Genomic DNA, 22,510 nt, shown 5'->3' on the forward strand with positions numbered 1-22,510 from the left:
TGCACTTGTATTTTCTGTCTCTTCCTTTTTAATTTATATTATAATGTACATAAGAGTAGCAGAGTGTAGTACATGCATACAAATTACTAAACTATGCATATGTATAAATTGTGTACATGTGTGTAAGTGTGCGTACAGGTGTTGCATGTGGGTGTGTGTACGAGTGCATACATACGTGAGTGTGTACATGTGTATGAGTTTGAATATGAGGTGTGTGTCTATGTTTAAGTGTGTATGTGTACATGTGCGCACACATGTACGAGTGTGTGTACATAAGTGTCTGTATATGAAGTGTGTATATGGGGGGTGTCCCCAACTGGCAGTCCCCAATACCTTAATGACTAAGAATGTGTGGAGACCACAGCTCTAGAATGTACCTGTTCTCCGAAGTCATCCCAAGAGCCCAGCCCCTTTCCATGTAAAAATATTTTTACATGGAAAGGGGCCTTAAAGCTGTGTTTACCCAGTCTCCTTGGGGACCACGGAAATCCTCAAGGAGCCAACAAGCGTTTCTTAAGTACCAGCTCCAGGGAACACGGTGATGAATAAGACAGGGTCCCTGAGCTCATTAATTCATCCACACAGAAAACAGCTGTGTCCACCATTGCCAGGCACAATCTGTAAATATCCTAACTCTGGGGAGAGTGGGAATCAGCCCACGATAACCCTAACAGCGCCCTGAGAGTCAGGACACAGCCCCAGGGCACAAACTCCGGAAGGGCAGGGATCCGCTCAGCTCTGTTCTCAGGTATGTCCCGGCGAGGGGAGCCTGGCACACGACGGGGGCTCAAGGAATGTTTGCTGAGTGACTATTTACTGTTTTTTATTGTATTTCCAGGAGGGAAATACAGCACCTCTGGGGAAAAGCGAAATCTTAACTAGAGCACAGAATATGTGGAAAACCAGGAAACAATAAAGCTAAAAAGGTAATGGGGGAGAATATTTTTATCAGAGAAAATATGTGCAAATCATACATCTGATAAAGGACTTATATCTGGAATATACAAAGAACTCACAACTCAGTAAAAACACAGACAAATAATCCAATTTAAAAATGGGCAAAGGGTTTACATAGACATTTCTCCAAAGATGTACAAATGGCCAGGAAGTACAGAAAAAAATGCTCGACGTCACTAACCGTCATGGAAATGCAAATCACAGCCACACTAAGATGATGCCCTATGTTGAGTCCAATTAAAAAAACAACAAAAAAAAGACTACATTGTGCGCTGGTGAGGATGTGGAAAACCCTCACATATGCTGGCAGGTGTGCAAATGGTGCAGCTGCCTTCAGAAATGGTCTAGCAGTTCCTCAGAATGTTAGAAACAGAGTTACTCTATGACCCAGCAACTCCACTCCTAGGTATACACTCAGGAGGAATGAACGTGTGTGTCCACACAAAGACCTGTATACAAACGTCCACGGCAGCATGATTCATAAGAGCCAAAGAGGAAAAACCCAGATGTCCATCAACTGATGAATGGATAACTAAAAGCGGTCTATGCACACAATGGAATGTTATTCAGCATGGACACATTCATGCTACACCATGGATGAACCTTGAAGACATGATAGCAAGTGAAAAGCCGCCGGTCATAAAAGACCACATATGGGATGATTCCATCTACCTGAAACACCCAGAAGAGGCCGACCTACAGAAGCAGACAGAAGCTTAGTGCTTGCATGCGGCTGGGGCGAGGGTGGGGGGGTGCAGGGCACAGAGGGGATGGGGGGAGGTGGGAGTGACTGGTGAAGAGGTGCGATATAATGTTCTAAAATCGACTACGGCGATGGTTGCGCAACTGTAAATATACTAAAGACCACCGTACTACATGCTGCAAATGAGTAAACCGCCTGGCATGTAAATGATATCTCTATAAACTCTTTAAGTATAAAAGGCAGGCGACATCAATAAGAAAGGCAGAGTAAGGACCGCCAAAAATCCTCTCCTCCACAAAAGCAACGAGGACACTAGCAGAATCGTCAGAAATCAGCTTTTTCAGAACACTGGGAAGTGACTAAAGGTTTGTGGCAATCCAGGGTACATTTATTGACGCAATAATTAGTTAAGTCAAAATGAGGTCAGAGTGGAGTGGGGTGGGCCTTCATCCAATACGACCGGAGTTTTTATAAGAGGAAGAGACCACATGAAGACACAGACACATGGACACACAGACAGGAGGCCACAGGACGGCAGAGGCTGAGGAGCTGCACCTGCAGACCCAGGAAGGCCCAGGATGGCTGGCCACCGCCAGGAGCTAGAAGAGGCGGGAAGAATCCACCCCGACAGGCTCCAGCGGGAGCATGACCCCCTACTGGCACCTTGCCTTCAAACCTCTGGCCTCCACAACTGTGGGACAAGACATTTCTGTTATTTTAAGCCACCCACTCTGTGGTGCTTTCTTACAGCAGCCCCAGGAAACTCACACTATAAACTTTACAGAATTAGTCCCGAAAGGCTGTTAAACAAACAAGCTACAACAGAGAGCAACAACACCTTGGAGGGAAAACTGATTTCCTGAGATGCTACATTATTTTTTTTTAACATTTATTTTTGGGCTGCACTGGGTCTTCGTTGCTGCATGAGGGCTTTCTCTAGTTGCAGCGAGCTAGGGCTACACTTTGCTGCAGTGGGCAGGCTTCTCATTGTGGTGGCTTCTCTTATTGTGGAGCACGGGCTCTAGGCACGCGGGCTTCAATAGTTGTGGCACGCGGACTCAGTAGTTGTGGCGCACGGGCTCTAGAGCGCAGGCTCAGTAGTTGTGGCGCACGGGCTTAGTTGCTTCGCTGCACGTGGGATCTTCCCGGACCAGGGTTTGAACCCGTGTCCCCTGCATTGGCAGGCGGATTCTCAACCACTGCGCCACCAGGGAAGTACCAGCTACACTATTTAAATGGTCCAGTCTTCAACAAAAGTCTCTAAGACATGCAAAGAAACAAGAAGGTAGTACCAAAGGGGGGGGGGGCACACACAACAGAAACTGTCCTTGAAAAAGCCTAGGTACTGAACCTATTAAAGACCTTAAATCAGCTATTTGAAATACGTTCAAAGGACTAAAGGGAACCATCTCTAAAGAACTAAGGGAAAGTATGAGAACAACACCTCACTCACAGGGAATATCAATAAACAGACAGAAATTATAAAAAAAAAGAAACAGATAAAAATTCTGGAGCTGAAAAGTTCAATAGCTGAAAAATTCACCAGAGTCACAACCACAGATCTGAGTGAGCAGAAAGAAGAACCAGCAAACCTGAGGTTGGGTCAGTTGAGATTGTTTTTTCCAGTCTGATGGACAGAAAGGAAAAAGGATGCAGAAAAATGAACCGCTCCTCAGAGACGTGTGGGACACGCCAAGCAGACCAGCATAATCATAACAAAAATCCCCAAAGGAGAAAGGTTTAGAGAGAACGCTTGAATAAGTAATGGCCAAGTGTGATTTAAATAACCCAAGAACTCAAAAGATCCCAACTAGGATAAACTGAAGAGATCCACACTTGGACGCATCATAATGAAACCGTTCAAACTGTACAATGAGAAAACCCTGAAAGCAACAGGAGAGAAATGACTCGCTAGACGGTTATAAATATGGAAGCTGTAACTCCCACGGCAATCACCTAGAAAATAACCCCCAAAAAGTATAATAGCCAAAACTATGTGGGAACGTAAATGGAACACTAGAAAATACTTATTTAATGTAGAAGAACGCTGTAACAGAAGAACGGAGGAAGACTTCAATTAATGGGGGAAAGATCACTGGGAGAGCACCGGAGTCTCTATTAACATTTTTATGTAAGATAAAAACTCATACATACTCAACAGAGAAAACTTTATGATTTTCCTGATGATTAAAATAATGTCCCAAGACAGAATGTAAGCTCAGTAATGATTACCCAATGATCACATGCTTCTGAGAAATGTGAACTCTGATCGCCGGAGGATTTAAAAGACAACTCAAAAGACACATTTTAAACCAAAGACATTACTCTCAACCACCTTGAGAACAACCCCTTTGCAGAAGTTTCAATCACAAGAAAGCCACCATCCCAAACATCAATTTACTAAACTAGGACACCCATATTTTCAAAGAAAAAAAAAAATTGAAGAGCAAAAAAGAAGGGAAAAAGGCCATTTCAGACAGGCCGCACTGTCATGTGATGGACCACACGCTGATGAAAGGGCAGGAATGCAGGGAGGAGATTCTGGTTTACCAAGGGTGTCATGTCAAGGTCACCGGCAGGACTTATCAAATGGAGCCTCCTACACCAGTTTAAGCAGCCCCATGAGACCAGGGCCTGGAAGAGGCACCGTCCCCCAAGCCAGCCCCTCAGAGATGAAACAGCTCGGACGAGAGGCCAGCCAGGCCCCTGATGAACGGTGGTGGGCAAAGGCTGGCTCTGACCTTAGACAGACATGGGCGGAAATCCAGCCTCCGACGTCCCCAGCAGTGTGGCTGGCGAGTGACAGCCTCTGAGCTTTCCAACAGGCCTCTCCAAGGGTGTCCCCTCCAAACTTCCCCCCTCCAAACTACTCTACCATGGGGTCCCCTGGAGTCGGAAGCCCTGGCCTTGAAAAGCCACCCACTGTCCTGACACTGGGCCGGGAAGCAGCGCTCAGACCCGCAGGCTGAGAATCAGGCAAACGCCGGCCCACACGGATGGCCCCTGTGGGCACAGAACGAGACAGCAGAGCTCAGATAACCAGCTCCCCGACACATTCGGCAACCCTTGGCTCCAGCCCAGACCGCATGTGTTCCAATCCCAAGAGAGTCTCTAAGTCTGCTGAGTAAAACGTAGCACGTGCTCCCCCACGACAACGGGTGTCGGGCCCTTGGCTCTGGGCTGGCCCACGGGCCAGGGCCTCCCGGTCAGTGTGGCCGAGCCTCACACTCCCCTCCTCTCTGGGTATCTCGCTCCGCCGGCTCCAGGGTGACAGTGACAAGGAGCTGCATCACTCCCAGGCCAGCCACCAGCGCACTGTGTGACCCCAAGTCACACAGCATGGAAAGGGAAACAGCCAGCTAGAGTATGACACCCATTCAGCTCTGAGATTCTGGGATTCTCCAAGTCGGTTATCCACAAATCAAAGCAATGAAACTTCAAACACACACACAGACCAACTATCCTTCCCAACACACTTCCGTCAGAACCTTTAGGCAGTAATCCTGCCACTGGGGTGCATCCCAAGACGTCTAACCCCACGTGTTCTGTTAGCAGCTAACATCTGGGGCCCTTACTCCCAAACAAAGCTTTGGGAAACAAACAGGATCTGCTGAATAAACCACTCTGTCTCGCACACACCCTTGCTTTATCTAAGCAAACCTCAGCAAATGCTGACCAGCACGGAAGTCCAGACTGGGAGACCCCGCACAGGGAGCACAGGACGCCACCCACGGGGGCCAAGGCCAGCCCGGCTGCCCCACACGATCCATGCCGGCCCAAGTGGGGTGCTGCTCTAAGCACTAGGAGAACCTCCCAACCCCGCCCAGCCCAGGCAGCCCTGGGGTCCTCCCTGCTGGCAGAGCACCCCTCAGTGTGAAGTGCCTTTCGAGCCATGAGAGGTCACGTGGCCCCAAAGGCAGCCAGTGCGGAAGGCCCCTATTTTCCTCGTTTAGTGGCAGGCGCATACGAACATGTCCTCTGATGGACTCCGCGCTCAGGGTCCCACCACCACTGCCATCCTCGGCTGCTGGTTCACCAGCATGCGGGCAGGGCAGGGACCAGGGAGCCACAGCACAGCCACAGGAGCTGAAGTCTCCAGACTGAGCACGCCTCAGGATCACCTGCGGGCTCGCCGCACGCCGGAGGTTAAGACAGCTCTTACCAAAAGAAGAAGAGGGGGCTTCCCTGGTGGCGCGGTGGTTGAGAGTCCGCCTGCCGATGCAGGGGACGCGGGTTCGTGCCCTGGTTCAGGAAGATCCCACATGCCGTGGAGCGGCTGGGCCCATGAGCCATGGCCGCTGGGCCTGCGCGTCCAGAGCCTGTGCTTCGCAGCGGGAAAGGCCACGGCAGTGAGAGGCCCACATACCGCAAAAAAAAAAAAAAAAAAAAAAGTGTTGGCAAGGGCGTGGAGGGATTGGAATTCTTTTGTGTGGCTGGTAGGACCGTAAAAGTTGGTGCAGCCACTGTGGAAAACAGTGCAGCAGTTCCTCAAAAAATTAAATATAAAATCCCCATAGGAGACAGCAATTCCACTTCTGGGTCTGTACCCAAAAGAACTGAAAGCAGGAACTAGAAGACATATTTGCACAGTCATGTTCAATGCAGTATTATTCACAGCAGTCAAAAGGTGGAACTACCCAAGCGTCCACTGACAGATGAATGCATCCACAAAATGCGGTCCATCCACACAATGGAACACTATTCAGCCTTAAAAAAGAAGGAAGTACTGACACATGCCACATCGTGGATGGACCCTGAGGACATCATGTCCAGTGAAATAAGCCAGACACAAAAAGACAATGTATGGGGCTTCCCTGGTGGCGCAGTGGTTGAGAGTCTGCCGATGCGGGAGACGCGGGTTCGTGCCCCGGTCCGGGAAGATCCCACATGCTGCGGAGCAGCTAGGCCCGTGAGCCATGGCCGCTGGGCCTGCGCGTCCGGAGCCCGTGCTCCACAACGGGAGAGGCCACAGCAGTGAGAGGCCCGTGTACCGCAAAAAAAAAAAATAAAATAAAAGACAATGTATGATTCCACTCACATGAGGTCCCTAGAGCAAATTCGTAGGAAAAGAAAGCAGATGGTGGGGACCTGGAGCTGCGGGACAGGAGGATGGAGAGGGAGTGTTCAATGGGGCAGAGTTTCCATCTTGCAAGATGAGTAAGTTCTAGAGATGGATAGTATCAACGGAGGCACAACAATATGAATGTACTTAATGCCACAGAACTGAACACCTAAAAACGGTTAAAATTTTACATTATGTATATTTTACACTTAAAACAACACAGATTGCTGGGCCCCAGTCCCAGAGTCTAGGGCGGGGCCTAAGAATCTGAATTTGTAACAAGTTCCCAGATGCTGCTGCTGATCCAGGGGCCACAGTGCGAGAACCAGTGTCACAGGGCGACCAGAGGGGAGGGATTCAGGGCCCCACCCAGACCCGTGTCCCTCATCTAACAAAACGCAGAGGTGCACAAATGCTGCCACCGTACCTTCTGCACTCGTCAAATGCGGAACCAACGACATTCCAGACGACAACCTTTTCACCGAAATAACACGAAACGGGGTCAGCAGACACCATTTTCAACCTGAATATTCCTTCTCAGGCTCATGAAACTGTTTCAACCTTTGAAAACTTCTCTAAGCTACACTGTTATTCTGCAGTTAACAACTGTTCTCAGGAAATGGAAGCAGAAGTTTCCTCATCCTTATCGTGGCCACGGCCTCAAAAATGAGCATTCAGCAGCTCCGTGGCCAGGGAATGTCAGGAACGCCCCCCAGACGCCAGGAAGCAGAGCTGCCCCACCTGTGGTCAGCCCGCCCTAAAAAGCGATCCATCACCAACCAGCTTTTGATTGTCCCTAACTCAGGAGCTCAACTGAACAAACTGTGCATGGCCTCAATTTCATCAACTTTAAGGTTTACTTTTCTTTTAATAACCTATTTTAGGTAACGTTACAATATCTTGAAATAAGGGGACTTCCCTGGTGGCGCAGTGTTTAAGAATCCGCCTGCCAATGCAGGCGACACGGGTTCAAGCCCTGGTCCGGGAAGATCCCACATGCCGCGGAGCAACTAATAAGCCCATGTGCCACAACTAAGCCTGCGCTCTAGGGCCCGTGAGCCACAACTACTGAGCCCACGAGCCACAACTACTGAAGCCTGCGTGCAGCAACGAAGACCCAACGCAGCCATAAATAAATAAATTTTTAAAAATCCATTTAAAAAAATAAATCTTGAAATAAAGAAAATCTCTCCAACCCAGCAATCTATATACATCCGTGTTCATTGTGTGCACTATCCTCCACGTGTATAGGGTTGTGATATGACACAATTTTCAAATACCAAGCGTGTTTCCAAGCTTCCATGACCACGTTTCCTTCAACTCTTCTGTAGAAGCAAAAACCTCCTGAATTCCTAGCCAGTCAGATAATCGCTAGGAAAACTGTTTCACTTCAATCCTATCCTTTTAAATACATGCATTTTTGTTGTGAAATACTTCAAACATACATGAAAATACAGGAAATCAGAACCCATGTATCCACCAAGATTTCACTGAAGAGGACATTGTGCCCTATTTTTTGCTGAAAAGAATTTTTAATAAACAAAATATTACAGATGCACACCATCCTCCCGACCCCCTTCTTCCTCTTCCACAGTAACCACTATCCTAGAGTTGGTGGGTACGATTTCCAGGCAGGTCTGTGCACTTTCTCTACATAAGTGTCCAGGAAGTCCATGCAAACATTGTGTTCCATTATGTACAATAAACATACAATTCCTTTCTTTTCCCACTGGCTTTTAAAACCCTTTTATATTGAAACAGAGCGTGCTCACAGAGACGCGAACATCTCAAAACTGTTCAGCTCAACGAATTTACACATCAGGGTAACAGCACCTGGATAAAGGAAGGTACCCCTCACGCTCCCTTCTCCCCAGGGGAGAGACTTCCAAAGCCACCGGTTACCTCTTCCTGGTTCTTTACTGACACCATACACGTGGACTCAAGCCCTGAGTTCCTCTGTTTCTGACTTCCTCCACTCTTGGTGTGTACAACCCGTCCGCGTGGCTCACGGGGTACAGACGGTCCACTTTCTTGCTGTGGATCCCGCGGTGTGATCAGCCGGGGCCTCTTACTCATTCTGCGGCCACGCGGCATCTGGGCAGCTTCACACGCTGCTGCTACGAACACGCCAGCAGCAGCACGTTGGTGGACGCATGTACGCATTTCTGTTCGGCACATTCCTGAGAGTGAAATTACTGGATCCTGGGGTTTCGTATGTGCAGCTCAGTAAATAATTCCAGTTTTCCAAGTAACTGAGCCAGTTTACGCTCCCAGCAGCAGGGGTTCCAGCCGCCTCCCGTGCTGGCCGACACTCACTCTTTCCGTCCGGTTTTCCTCGCCCTGCTGGGCCCTTGACTCTTGAATACAGTCGCAATTCATCTGCCATTTTTACCTTGAGTCCTCTCCTTCCACAACACCGCTCCGTATCTTCGAAGGTATTAAGACTATTACCTGTAAAGACTGAATAATGACTTAGATACGGAACTAAAATCACTTAGCCGTTCTCCTAACTGCTTCTGCTCTTAAAAACAGCATGAAGAATATCACTGTTCACAAAACAGTTTGCCCTATGTTTTACTCTATCCTTAGAATCCACTCCTAAAGAATGCCACATTTTTTTCCTGCTCACAGACGCTTCCCAAAAGGCTTTTATCTCCCCACGTGAACCACACTACCTCACCAGCACTCTCTTCAGAAAACCCCCTTGGAGTTACTGCAGTCACCTCAGTGATCTGTGCGTGTTTCCTGGCAGCATTACAAAAAGCTAAAGTTTCCTAACTGAGGATCAGAATGGCAACCGCTAAGAATAGCTCCGAACGCGGGGTTTCCCCAGCTCCACCACCGCCCCCCCAAAACGCCCCTTCACATTTCTCGGCCAGCAAACCCCCCGCCCGCCTGCTCCCCTCTCTCCAGCCACACCAGCTGCCCGGCCGTCCCGTGAACGCAGCGCGCCGCTGCTGGCCCGGGCGCCTTCACCTGTCGTCCCTTCTGCCAGGGTTCTCCTCCCAGAAATCCACCAGGCCACCTCCTTCGAATCCTGGTGCAAAACTCACTCTCAGTGCCATTTCCTCAGGGACAACGGCCCTGCGCCCTAGCTGCCCCTGAGCGTCAATGACTCGCTGCGTGTGCCGAGTACTGTCCACCTCCCGCTACGAGAACATCAGCCCCTCAAGAGCAGGCCTTTCTGTTTATACGGTTCAGTTAGTATCCCAGCGATCAACAAGAGTGCCCGGCACACCGTGAGCGCTCAAGGAGCATCTGTGGATGGAAAGAAGGACTCCAATTCGCAGCAGCAAGAAGGCCTACTGTGTTCTCCTAGGCAGGGTGACAGCCCCATGCCCTCCCCACCCACGCAAGTCGCACTCAGGCCTCACCAGTGACAGGAACCACGCCTCGGTGAGCTGCAGCAAGAAGGAAGAGCTGCTCGCACAGGACAGGTGTTAACATGCACGGCCACGCGGAGCCCTGGAGCAGTGACACCCTCAAGCTGGCGGTGACATCCTCCCACGCCCCCCCCCACGGCCTCTCTGCCAGGTTACAGCTATATCCTTTTATCCCCCCAAAGAATAGAAGGCAAAACCCCTGATTACAGAAAGCTGTAACGTGCCTTGAGGGTAACCAACCTACACAGCAAGAGACGCAGGTGTTTCACCTTCCTGCGAAGGTTTAAATGTTTTTACCTTGAAGCAAGATATAAACTCTCTCTTAAGGTCCCTCCAAGCCCTCTGGTACTCATCAGCTGAGAATTCCCAGACTGAATCCCGTCCAGCCTCCAAAGCTCAGTTCAGACACCCCTTCAGCAGTGAAGTGTCTCCCAAGCCCCGGCTGCAGTCGCTGCCCCCTTCCTGCCCTCGTGACTGGCTTGGACGCCCTACAGCTGAGCTTTCCTAACCCATCACATTCCCGGGTTTCTCCCACACACCCCATAACCCCCTCCAGGGCGCTTTGATTCCCTAATACTGCCTAGCACAGGCGTGGCACACAGCAGTGCACCCCAAGAGTTCTTTATGATGGACAACCGGGTTTCCAAATGCCACAGAATGACACCAGACCCCTTCCTCACACCATACACAACAACTCATTCCAAATGGACCACAGCCCTAGTGTAAGAGCTAAAACTACAAAACCCTCAGCAGAAAACATAGGAGTAAACCTTTATGACCTTGGGTTAGGCAAAGCCTTCTTAGGTGCGACACCAAAAGCATCAACTGAAGAACAAAACAGAGGAACTGAACTTCGCCAAAATTAAAAACTGGTGTGCTGTAAAAGATACCACGAAGAAAGTAAAAAGACAACCCACAGAAATGGAGAAATCATCTGTAAACCATGCATCTGATAAGGGACTTGGGCCTAAAATACATAAAGAATGCTTATAACTCAAGTTTTTTAAAAAGACAAATTACCAGGCTTCCCTGGTGGCGCAGTGGTTGAGGGTCCGCCTGCCGATGCAGGGGACGCGGGTTCGTGCCCCGGTCCGGGAAGATCCCACGTGCCGCGGAGCGGCTGGGCCCGTGAGCCGTGGCCGCTGAGCCTGCGCGTCCGGAGCCTGTGCTCCGCAACGGGAGAGGCCACAACAGTGAGAGGCCCGCGTACCGCAAAAAAAAAAAAAAAAAAGACAAATTACCTAATTTTAAAGATTGACTAAGGATTTGAATAGATATTTCTCCAAAGGAGATGTACAAAAGGCCAACAAGCACATGAAAAGATGACCAACCACATGAGATTCCACCCACTGGGATGGATAAAATCAAAAAGGCAATAACAAGTGTTGGTGAGGATGTGGAGAAGTCAGAACCCTCAAAGTTTGCTGCGAAACAGTCCGGCAGTTCCTCAAAAGGTTAAACATGGGTTACCATGTGACCCAATGATTCCATCCCTAGGTGTACACCCACGAAAAATGAAACCCTATGCCCACACAGACACTTGTATATGAATGTTCACATCAGCATTAGTCATAACAGCCAAAACATGGAAACAGCCCAAATGTCCGTGGACTGATGAATGGATAAGTAAAATGTGAATTATCCATACAACGAAATATTCTTCAGCCATAAAAAGAAATGAAGTACTGACCCACGCTACAACCTAGATGAACCTTGAAAACGCTGTGCTGAGTGAAACAGGCAGTCACAAAGGACCACAAATTATATGGTTCTATTTATATGAAATTTCCAGAACAGGCAAATCTACAGAGACAGAAAGAGCAGTGGTGGTCTAGGCTGGGGGAAGAGGGGGTTGGGGGTATGGGGAGTGACTACTAACGGGTACGGGATGATGACAGTGCTGTACAATCCATTGTGGCGAAGGCTGCGGAACTCCTGGAATACACTGAAAATCACTGAACTGTACCCTTGAAATGGGTGAAAGTTGTATCTCAATAAAGCTTTCAAAAACGCTTTATGAATTCCTTCTCTTCTTCTCTCTAGCTCTTGTGAATACAAACTAAGTATCCTCCCACCCCAGCACTGTTCCTGGAACACAGCTCGCAATCTTAAAGAAGGTGTCTGCTAAGAAGGGAAAATACCATCCACCTGTGACATCCTTTGGTTGGGTTTCAGGCACAGGTAAGAAAATTTGAGCTGGTGATGTTGCCACAGAAACTTCAAGTGGCCACACTCAGGACCCTGTGGACCTCCGTGGGGTGGCCTGAAGCTGCAAGTCAGTCGGAGTGGAAGCAGCCACTGAGAGCTAAGAAACCAGTCCGGTTCCCCTGAATAAAGTGCTTTCTCCCCTCTTCTACCCCTTCCCACGAATTCAAAGGCAGGGAAGAAGACGGTCACCTGGACGGCTGTGTGCCGTATTGACCACCACTACAGCAAGGGCCACGACCAGTGTCTGAACCTTCCGGGTGCTTATATAACACCTCTTGAGTCCTACAAACAGTCTAAGTAGGTACTGTGACCCCATTTCACAGACGTGAAAACTGGAGGCCCAGCCGGCAGCACGGCCCGCCTACCTGGTCAGAGTCAGGTGACACGTGGGGCCTGAACTTGCACCAGGTGACCCGATGACACCAGATCCCTGTTGCCTCCTGAACTCACAGGGCCTCATTTGAGGCCCACAACGAGGAGAGGCGCAGGGGCAGGCACACCCCACACCCGGGCCAGGGGTCAGAGGGTCTCAGCGCAAACCCTGCTGTGAACGAGCCGCCCACCTCTCTGCCCTCAGTTTTCTCCTCTCTAAAGTGAGGACAACACCGTCTACGTTACCGGCTGGCTACAAGCACATTAAATACATGTTTATGCGTGAAGGCATCTAGCACGCGGCTGGTTTTTACAGGACCTGTGCCCGGATGAAACCACACAGCGAACGAACTGCTGGCCAGGGGACGTGGCTCCCTCAAGCACTGGGTCCCCTGCCATGTGACTCCCTAAACTCTGCTGGGAATCCCCAGAGCGCCAACTGCCCCTGGGACCTCCAGGGACGTGAACCACTCACGTTCACACAGATGGGGCTTCTCCGGCCGAAAGTGGCTATTCCTTCCCGAGGGAGAGTCGAGGGGCCAAGGCACAAAGAGGGGGAAATCACTCGTTTGTTTCCTTAGGACGTCACAAGACTGAAGCCCAGTCCCGAAAGGAGTCACCTATCAGATGATTTCCTCTGACTCAACTTGGAGCAAAAGGAACCCGCAGGGCAGCCACGGGACCCCTGCTTCTCCGTGAATCTCACCAAACCTGCTTCTGAAAGGGTTCATTGAGTCTCTCCCTCGAAAAGCCTCTTAGGTCTCTCCTTTCTGGAATGTTTTTATGTGGGGAGGCCCAGGGACTTTTTCCAGAGTTTAAAAAGAATACTGCTTTAGCTAACTCGGGAGATCTTGGAATAACTCACAAAGTAGAAGTTCAAAGTTCCACAAAGAACACTCATCTCTGTTGAACTAAATGCAATCTGGCTTTGGTTTTCTTTTTTTAAAAACCCTCCTCCCGGGCCTGGATGGTTCCGTCTGAAAGTGAACACGCTCCAAAGTATCTGGCAGACTCAGTGTGTCTCGATCCCAGCGGAGGCTAAATGGAGGACCTGCGTTCGCAGCCTCACTCAGTCCCTTTAATAAAATTCCGAGCGATCACCGACAGTACAAGCCAAGGGACATACGATTAAATCCATTTAAACAGATACTTACTGATCCACAGAAGGGGTCACAAGGAGTGAGACAAGGCCCCTGCCTGGGGAGGGAGCAGGGGGTGGGACGAACTGGGAGATTGGGATTGACATATATACACTAATATGCATAAAATAGATAGCTAATAAGAAACTGCTGTATAAAAAATAAATAAATAAAATTAATTTTTTTTTTAAAAAAGGCCCCTGCCTTCCAGCTGCCTGCGGGGTAAAGGACCAGGAATGCAATTAATCAACCAGAACACGGAAGGCCTCGGAAACTGGCATGAACAAATTAGGAACCGTGAAAAATGTCACAGAAAGAAAACTAGTCAGTCAGTTTTCCCCCCACAATCAAACCTCTGCACTAAATGGTGGAGACCCAGTTTCCAGGCAATGAAGACTGGACTCTCATGTAGTGCCTGTCTGCCCAGAACTCGGAAACCGGTGAACCGGGGTGATCTGAGCACCTCAAACAGGTGGGGGAACTCGGCCCGTGGGTCGCAACACACGCGACGCGATCCGTTCTTTGAGAGCTTTCACGCCCGAGCCAGCTGGAGACGAGCCCCCGGCCGACGCCCCGCTCCCGGCACTGATCTTGGGGATGCTCAGCAGACGGGGTGCAGGGCTGAGGCCCAAGCTCGCACCCTCACTGCTGCCCGGCGCTGACGCTCCCTTTCTGAAGAGAGAGCGCGACGCCTCACAAGGGTCTCGGGTGCCCTTTGCGAGCACAGGCTCCCGGAGCCACCTCTCCCCTCGGAAAAACCCCCCGACGACAGAAGGGTCTCCGTCCGGGAGGCACTGGCTACAGCAGTCAGGAGCGAAGCCTCCAGGCGGGGTCCTGAAAGGGGTCCGCGGGGCAGCCCTCCCCCCGGGGGCCGGAGCCGCGCCGGACGGCGCTCCAGCTCCGCCATCCACTAGCTGTAGGTGCCGGGCAACTTACGGCCTCTGCGTGCCTCGGTTTCCCCATCTGTAAAGTAGGGGTGGGGCGACGCCTGGCCTCCTAGCATTACTGAGAGGATTAAGTTGCTTTACATGTCAGGCACGAGGAAGGGCTTCTGGCACACAGCAGGTGCTCTGAAAGGCTTAGTCATCACAGCTACCACACAACGCTACGGCTCTGCAAAGGCCCAAAACAACTCCCTCCCAGCAAGGGGGTAGAGGATGGGGTACTCTGTGCGCCCAGCAGAGACCCTCTCGGGGAAACAGGCCCCTTCCACGGGGCAGAGGCAAACTATAGCCTCTTGCAGAAACTCCCACCAGACTCCCTACGTCACCGTCCGTCCTAAGAAGGACACTCAGTGTGCAGAAGCCATCACGAGACAAAGACCCGCCCACGTACAGACCGTCCTCGGGTCCTGAAGAGCTGATAACGCAATTTCAAATCTCCCTTTCGTGCGAAACCCCAGCAGTGAGTGGCCAGTTCTTGGAAAATCCCTGCACCCCAGGCCTGGACTGGAACTTCTCCGGAGCTGGGAGGTGAAATTACTGTTCTGAAGATAATTAACTGTGCTAAGTCAGGAGTATCACCTGACTCTTGTCTCAGCAGATGGCCTCTGCCAGAGTTGCATACTTTCAACAGCAGGTGACTTTCCCAGACATCCCTCCCGCTGCCACACAGATGCCAGCGGCCCTGGGGTCTCGGTCCTCCTTCCTGCTGGTCCCAGGGGCCACTGGAACACCTGGACCCGCCAGCGGGCCGGGCCCGCGCCCATAACACCCAGACACAGAAGTCGGACACAGCGGAGCCAGGGAGATTAGGAGTGGATGTCAATTCAACAAAACATGCATTTCATTATAAATACACCTCCAATACTAACTCAAGAGTGAAAACTACGGGAGACCAACACTCCCACAAAACTGTTTTAACACGAGGTCCCCAGCACCCACCTTTGCTTGTCAAACTGTGCTGTTAGCAAGTCCACTTAATGTCTCAGGATCTGGGACACACTGGGTTTCCCCCAACATTTTCTACTGTGAAATAGACACACACACACACACACACGTATAAAATGTCTATGGACGGTTTAACAAAACTATGTATCAAACACATGTGGAACCACTATCCAGGTCAAAAATTAAAAGATGGCCGGGATCTTGGAAGCCCCCATGACCTGTACCTCGCAGACCCTCCTTTCTCCTATCGGAGGCGACCACAGCCCCATTTTCAGGCCATTCCACCTGCTCTTCATTTATACTTTCATCACCTGCGTAAGCAGAGTCTCGTTCTAACCCACACAGCAGAGTCTAATTCCGCATGGCTTTGAACTTAATATAAGAGGAGTCTCATGGTATGTATTTCCTCTGGCTTCTTTCAACATCCTCAGTGGAGGGTGCTGGGACTCGGTACTTGTATTCGCAAAAGGTCACTTAACAGGACATGGCAGAGATCACCTAAGGACGTCTCCCTGGCTCTCAAGCCTCACAACTGAGCTTAAAACTGTGATTCAACACGCACAGCTGACAGCAGCGGTCACCCCTAGGTTGGGGAACTAGTTTAGCAGGAGAGAAACTGTTTACCAAGTGCAAGCATCAGGACATTTTTTAATATTGATCCAACGTAAAGGATCAAGTTTTACGACGTTAGCACTTTAAAAGCGCGAACGTACATTCCTGGATTCATTACTACACAGACGTCAAATAGAGAATTGTGAAAACTTCTTGGTGGTGTAGACTAACGCTAAGTGAAACGAACGGACTAAAAAACCAAACGTAAATACACCCTGAGGTTAACTGTACCAAAAGCATGTGCAGAGGAAAAAAGGAAACATGCTAAACGCAGCAGCTGCGAGCTCACCCGTGAGCTCCCTTTTACAAGACGTTTGTATTTGCGCTTATCTTACTTGGACAGCAACATTCTCCTCGAAGTGCCAAATCACATACCACATGAAACTTTACTGCTCTGCTTACGGTCCACTCATAAGACTTGTCGGAGAGAACTTCACTGGCACCAATCAGGTTGAAGACTGTCGGAAAATCACGTCAATGTACTTCTCAGAGATGTGTCTCCAGTCCCTACCACACTTCCCTGGAATTCATCAATCGTGCAATTTCCCTTTCCTTTTGCTTAGCACACATACTCCAAATTGAGTTAAGAGTGCTGAAGGACCCCCCACCGCCCCCGCCAACATACCTATCCACACACCCCAAGGACACGTGTGTCCTCCTACAACCTGGCCAGCAGGAAATAGAGCCAAGTGTGGCCTCAGCTTCCCCTAGAGCTCAACTCACAGGTCATGTCTGGGGCCCTCCTGCGCCCGCCTGTCCCACGTGAGGTTTTAATACTGGTACCTTCACCAAGAACGTCTACCCCAAGTCTGGCTATGACTTCTTAATGATTCTACAACAAAAACGTTCAAAGGATGAAAGCACTACAGTCCTTCAGAGGGTAACGTGCATGGTCAAGGGTCGAGCTCTTCGAATTCCCGAGGGTCCGGGCTGCCTGTCTGCTCACTTACCCCAGGTTCTAACCACGAGGGCAGCTCCTCTTAACATGCACTGTGGGCCACAGAAGGCGGCTCACATCTCTCCAGCAACTCACCACTCCAGCCCCTCCCCGTCACCCCAGCACACCGCAGGCCAGACATCTCTTTTTCTGGTGCATTTTTCTTAGGAAGGAAAAAATAAACCAAAACAGAATTCCCCAACCCGGAACACATCACTTTCTTGCTAACCACAAATTCTGGCAAAACGTGTTCTGTGTAATAGTGATTCAGTTCCTCTTTCTTCAAATGTACACCTTTTACCTTGCAAATTGTGTGTGTGTGTGTGTGTGTGTGTGTGTGTGTGTGTGAGAGAAAGGGAGAAAGAGATGGAGCTCAAAGACCATTAACACCGATTTAAATAATATCTGCATAGCTACCATTGTTACCAAACTAAAATGTGACCCTATCCTAAAAAACACTGACAATAAAAATGTAATTCTAGGGCTTCGCTGGTGGTCCAGTGGTTAGGACTCCGAGCTTCCACTGCAGGAGGCCCAGGTTCGATCCCTGGTCGGGGGACTAAGATCCCGCATGTCACGGGGGGAAAAAAAAACTGTAATTCTTTTCCAACATCAGAGCCCTTTCCACAAAGCAGCCACTATTCTAGATACTAGGATGTAAAGAAAAATAATGGTTTCTGCCGGTCAGGAGTTGACAACGGAAATGTGGGGGATTTCCACATTTCCCCCGGGAAATGGTGTTTTGCCACGGGAAAGTGTTTTGCCCCAATGCAGATGGTACTTTAAGGGTATAATTTAATCCGTCAAATGCACACATCTCAAGTGACAGCTCATGACTTGCCTAACAGATGTGTACAGGCAGAGCAGCAGCAGCGAGGGTGGTGGCGGGAGCACAGGGGCGTGGAAACCACGAAGGCGTACAGAGAGGGTGTGGCCGGTCATGGAGGCGCTCAGAGGATGAGCAGAGTTCAGGCCTGACCCCATAGAAAACCAGGAGGCAGCCAGAGGTTTGGGAAGACAAATGGCTCAGAGCTTCCTAACCGAATGGGATGTATGGAGTACCGTCCAATGAGGCGCTCCAATGGAAGTGAAGATGATTCTCCCGTGTTCTAACAACCAAGTTTAGGGGACTTCCCTGGCGGTCCAGTGGTTAGGATGAGGCACTTGCACTGCCAAGGGCTCGGGTTCAATCCCTGATCAGGGAACAAAGATCCCCCAAACCGCACAGAGTGGCCAACAAATCAATCAATCAATCAATAAAAACCAAGTTTAGGTCTGCAGGGTTGTAGGAAAGCAGGGCTGGGATACACAGTGGTAATCTGTCTATATTTTTCTTATCCGTGTATGATGCAATCGCAAAAATCAGATTAGACAATCAAGCACACATCATCCTCATTCTCTGTCACTCTAAGGCACAATCATTGAGCTTTGTAACCTGAAATAAACTCTCATGCTGCACAGTCAGAAAACAGAGTGTCCAGTCAGATATTTTGCTAGTTAATGATTTTAATATAAAACCCACCACAGGTTTATGTCCAAAATACAAAAAGAACTGCTAAAAAAAGACAATCCCTTAAGAAAATGGTCAAAAAATAAGAACAATCGGTTCAGAAGGCCATACAAGGGCAAAGTATTATAAGAAACTAAACCTCACTGATAATCGAAGAAATAGAAATTAAAATAAAAATAAAACACGTTCTTAATTTCTCTAATGCTGAAGGGAGTTTTTTAAAAAAATGGTATGAAATGGTGATGAGGTTATGGGGAAAAGATGCACTGCTGTTACCGGTATAAATTGGTAATAGCCACCAGAAAGGATAATTTGTAAGGATTTGTTAAAACAAAAAATATGCAACCCTATGACCCAGCAATTCCACTCCTCACGGGTATCTAAGGCAGAATAATGGCCCCTAAAGGTACTCGCATCCTATGCCCTGGAACGTGTGAAGCTGTTAGATTCCACAGTAAAGGGGAATTAAAGGTGTAGATGAAGTTTAGGCTGCTAATGAGCTGACTGTGAAAGGAGGGCAAAGGATGTGGATTAGCAGGTAGGCCCAATGTAATGCTGGGGTCCTTCAAAGTGGAGGAAGTGAACAAAAGAAAGAGAATCAGAGGTGACAGGACAAGAAAGGTGTGGCCCACGGTAGCTGGAGCAAGGGGATCCTCCGGCAAGGAATGCGGAAGGCATCTGGGAGCTGGAAAAGGTCTAGAAACGCCTTCTCCCCGAGGGCCTCCAGAGGGAACGCAGCCCTGTCCACAGTTGGATTATAGCCCAGGGAACCCTGTTTGGGGCTACTGACCTCCAGAACTGTAAGATGATAAATTTTTGCTGTTTAAGCCACTCTGTTTGTGGTAATTTGTTACAGCAGCAGTAGAAAACTAATACACTACACTAGGGAAACACGGGCACAGCACACAAGGAGGTGTACGTTGTCTGAGTACACGTATGCATAAGACACGAAAAGAGCGATGAGAGGATGCATCCCAAACTGGTAAGAGGAGGTGATCACAAATGGGGTGAGACTTTAGTCTATAATGTTCTGGGTGTCTGTCCACGTATTGCACAATTGAAAGTTCAATTTGTCAGGAGGGAGTTATCATTTATAGCTTAAGCTTCCAGGGATTAGAATATGATATAAAAGACCCTTGAGGCTGAAAACCACAGTGAACACAATTTTTTCTGACAATCCCAAAGCTACTACAAAGACCTAGACCCCCGCGATCCCCACAATTAACACTAACGGTGGGCTCTGGCTGTGTGGACAGAACACCAGAGAAGAGGAAATTCGCTGTATACCCATAAGCCACTGCCTCTTCAACAGTCAAAAATAAACCTTTGCTAAAGCATGAGAGATACATATATCATCTGTGGACAAAATTCATTCTCAAAGACTTGTATTTTCTGACTCCAGCCCCTCCAAACACCACCCACACCACGACATGCCCCCTTAACACTGCCCACGGTGGACAAGTCACTTGCCTCTGGGTTGTGGGGTTTTGGGGGTTTTTTTCCTCTACCATTTCACCTGCCATCCAGGATGGCTAATAAAATCACCAGGGCCCCAAGGAAGGGCCGCTGCCAGTCTCGGAGAGCTGTGGTAGATGATACCACAACAGCAGCCAGGGGGTGAGCCCTGCAGGAAAGTCAGGGCTGCCCCTGTACCTGCAAAGAGACCCCTGAGTAACCATCACATCCAGGAACTCTGAGCTGCTTTACAATCCTCGGGGGAAGAACCATTCCTACCCAAACGCTGGGAGCCCAGCGTGCGGCCCTGGTACAGGAGGGCCAACTGGCCCACCTGACTGGCCCACCTGGGCTCGAACGTGTGACCTCATGAACGCAGTGTTCTAACCACGAGCAAGAGCCATCCCATGCTTCTCCTTACACAGCTACATGAGGAAGGAAAAGTAACTAAAGACCAACGGGGGTGGCGGGGTGGGGACCGCTCCCGAGACGCAGACTCACCAAGGGACTTCATGCCAATGGGGTCAAGCCGGCGCAACGTCACCCGTGCCCCCAGCAGCTTCACTCCACTTCTGCCTCTTTTTCTCCCTAATGAATCTAGTGTCTAGCAGCCCTCCAGAACTCTAAGCATGGCCTCCTCAGGGACACCTCGCCAGACGGCCCAGCCGGAGCTTCCAACCTTGGGCCCCCGCCACCCCCCAAGAAGCAGCAGTAACTCACACCAACACCCACCTTCATCTATCCTCCAGTTAGAGGACTAGAGGGGGTACCATTTTAAACAGGGAATCCTAGAAAACGCACGCCTCACGCTCATCCGCTAAGAAAAGCACTCAGGGAGACACACGAAGGGCTGGCGTTCGAGAACACTAAAGTCTTGAGCGTCAAGAACACCAGAGTTCTTGCCAAGACCCGGCAGGTCCTGGGACTGCGCCCCACGCGGCGGGCAGGCCGGCAAGCAGGAAGCGCGGGGCGGGCGGGCCCTGCGGCCCCCAGGGACCCGGACAGTCCCGGGGAGACGCGGGCAGAAGCGCGCGGCGAGGCGCAAACCCGGACAGGTGCTCCGGCTCTGGGCCGCGCGGCCACGCGCCCTCCTGGGCGTGGACGCGGGAGTGGGAGGGGGGACCCGGCGGGGCGCGGGCCGCCCGCCGACAGGAAGAGTGCCGAAGGCCTCAGCGTCTCGGGGGGCGCTGGCCGGAGCAGCGCGGGGCCTGGTGGGTGCCTGCCATACCTGCCGCCGGCGGGTCCGCCTCCTCGTCTGCCTCCGGCTCAGCCGCTGCAGCTGCTGGGGCCGCGGGTATCGGGTCCATCGCGCCGCCAGTCATGTGAGTGCGCGCCACGTGACTTCCTCCGCGCCCGCCAGGGCTCTGCCTGGCCTCGCCCCGCCCACACCCGGGCCTACCACGCCCACTCCCAGCTTATCCCCGCCCCCCAGGGCCTGCCACGCCCACGCCCGACCTCGCCACGCCCACTCCCATCCTCGCCTCGCCTCGCCCCGCCCCGCCCCGTCCCGCCCAGGCCACGCTGCGCCGGGTAGGGCAGGTGGCGCGGTCCGGGCGCGCGCTCAGCCTTCCCGCGTCCGCCGCTCTAGCCCGCCTGTTCGCCGCCGGCACCCTTGCCCACTCGTTCAGTCCCCACCTGCCCTCATTCAGGCAACCCACTCAGTCATTCATTCATTTATTCACACGCGCACCCTCTCGTCCGCCCACTCGTTCACCCGCTCACTCATTCACCCGCTAGCTCATTCGCTCATTTTACCCACCTCGTCATTCAGTCGTTCGTTCACTTACCACCCTCTTACTCACTGGCTCACTCGCTCAGGTCTCCTGACTGTCGCCTGGAGGCCAGGCGGGCCCTGTGCTGGGTGCTGAGGATACAAAGATGCATTTGGTACCTTCCCCGTCTGGAGGACGACGGGCGACCCGAATGGATCCAGTGTCCTGACTTCCAAAACAAGGCTGTGGGAGCGCCGTACAAGAGGGTTCCTCCGGCCCTGCCGGGGTGAAGGGATCCCAGGATGAGTAGAGCCTGAGCTGAGGCTGGAGGAATGAGGAATTCAGCAGGAGAAGGAGGAAGTGGGTCCCCGCAGGCACGAAGGCCCCGAGGCATCACACAGCTGCAAACGCTGTGGTCTTCCCGAGGCTCAAAGTGGGAGCAGAAGAGGAAGCTGGAGCGATTGGTAGGGCTCCATTAGGGAGGGCCTGGTTTCAAAAGTAAGGACCTTGGACCTCCTAAGACTGGGACACCTATAAACACCCAGGGAGTTGGTAACAGCGATCAAGAGCC

The 22,510-nt window shown here is 50.8% G+C and overlaps 1 protein-coding gene across 1 annotated transcript in view; it reads right to left on the reverse strand.

Moving 5' to 3' along the window:
* SNX8 (sorting nexin 8) overlaps window positions 1-21,549 on the reverse strand; it is a gene marked incomplete at both ends in the record, with an annotated part of 39,072 nt that extends 17,523 nt beyond the window's left edge. The window contains one exon of the mRNA XM_082856543.1: window positions 21,456-21,549. Coding sequence (XP_082712669.1) covers window positions 21,456-21,549 — 94 coding nt within the window. The remainder of the gene's footprint in view (window positions 1-21,455) is intronic.
* Between the last annotated feature and the right edge of the window lie 961 nt (window positions 21,550-22,510).

This window comes from Leucopleurus acutus (genome assembly GCF_964270905.1).
Source record: "Leucopleurus acutus genome assembly, chromosome: 16".
NCBI lineage: Eukaryota > Metazoa > Chordata > Mammalia > Artiodactyla > Delphinidae > Leucopleurus > Leucopleurus acutus.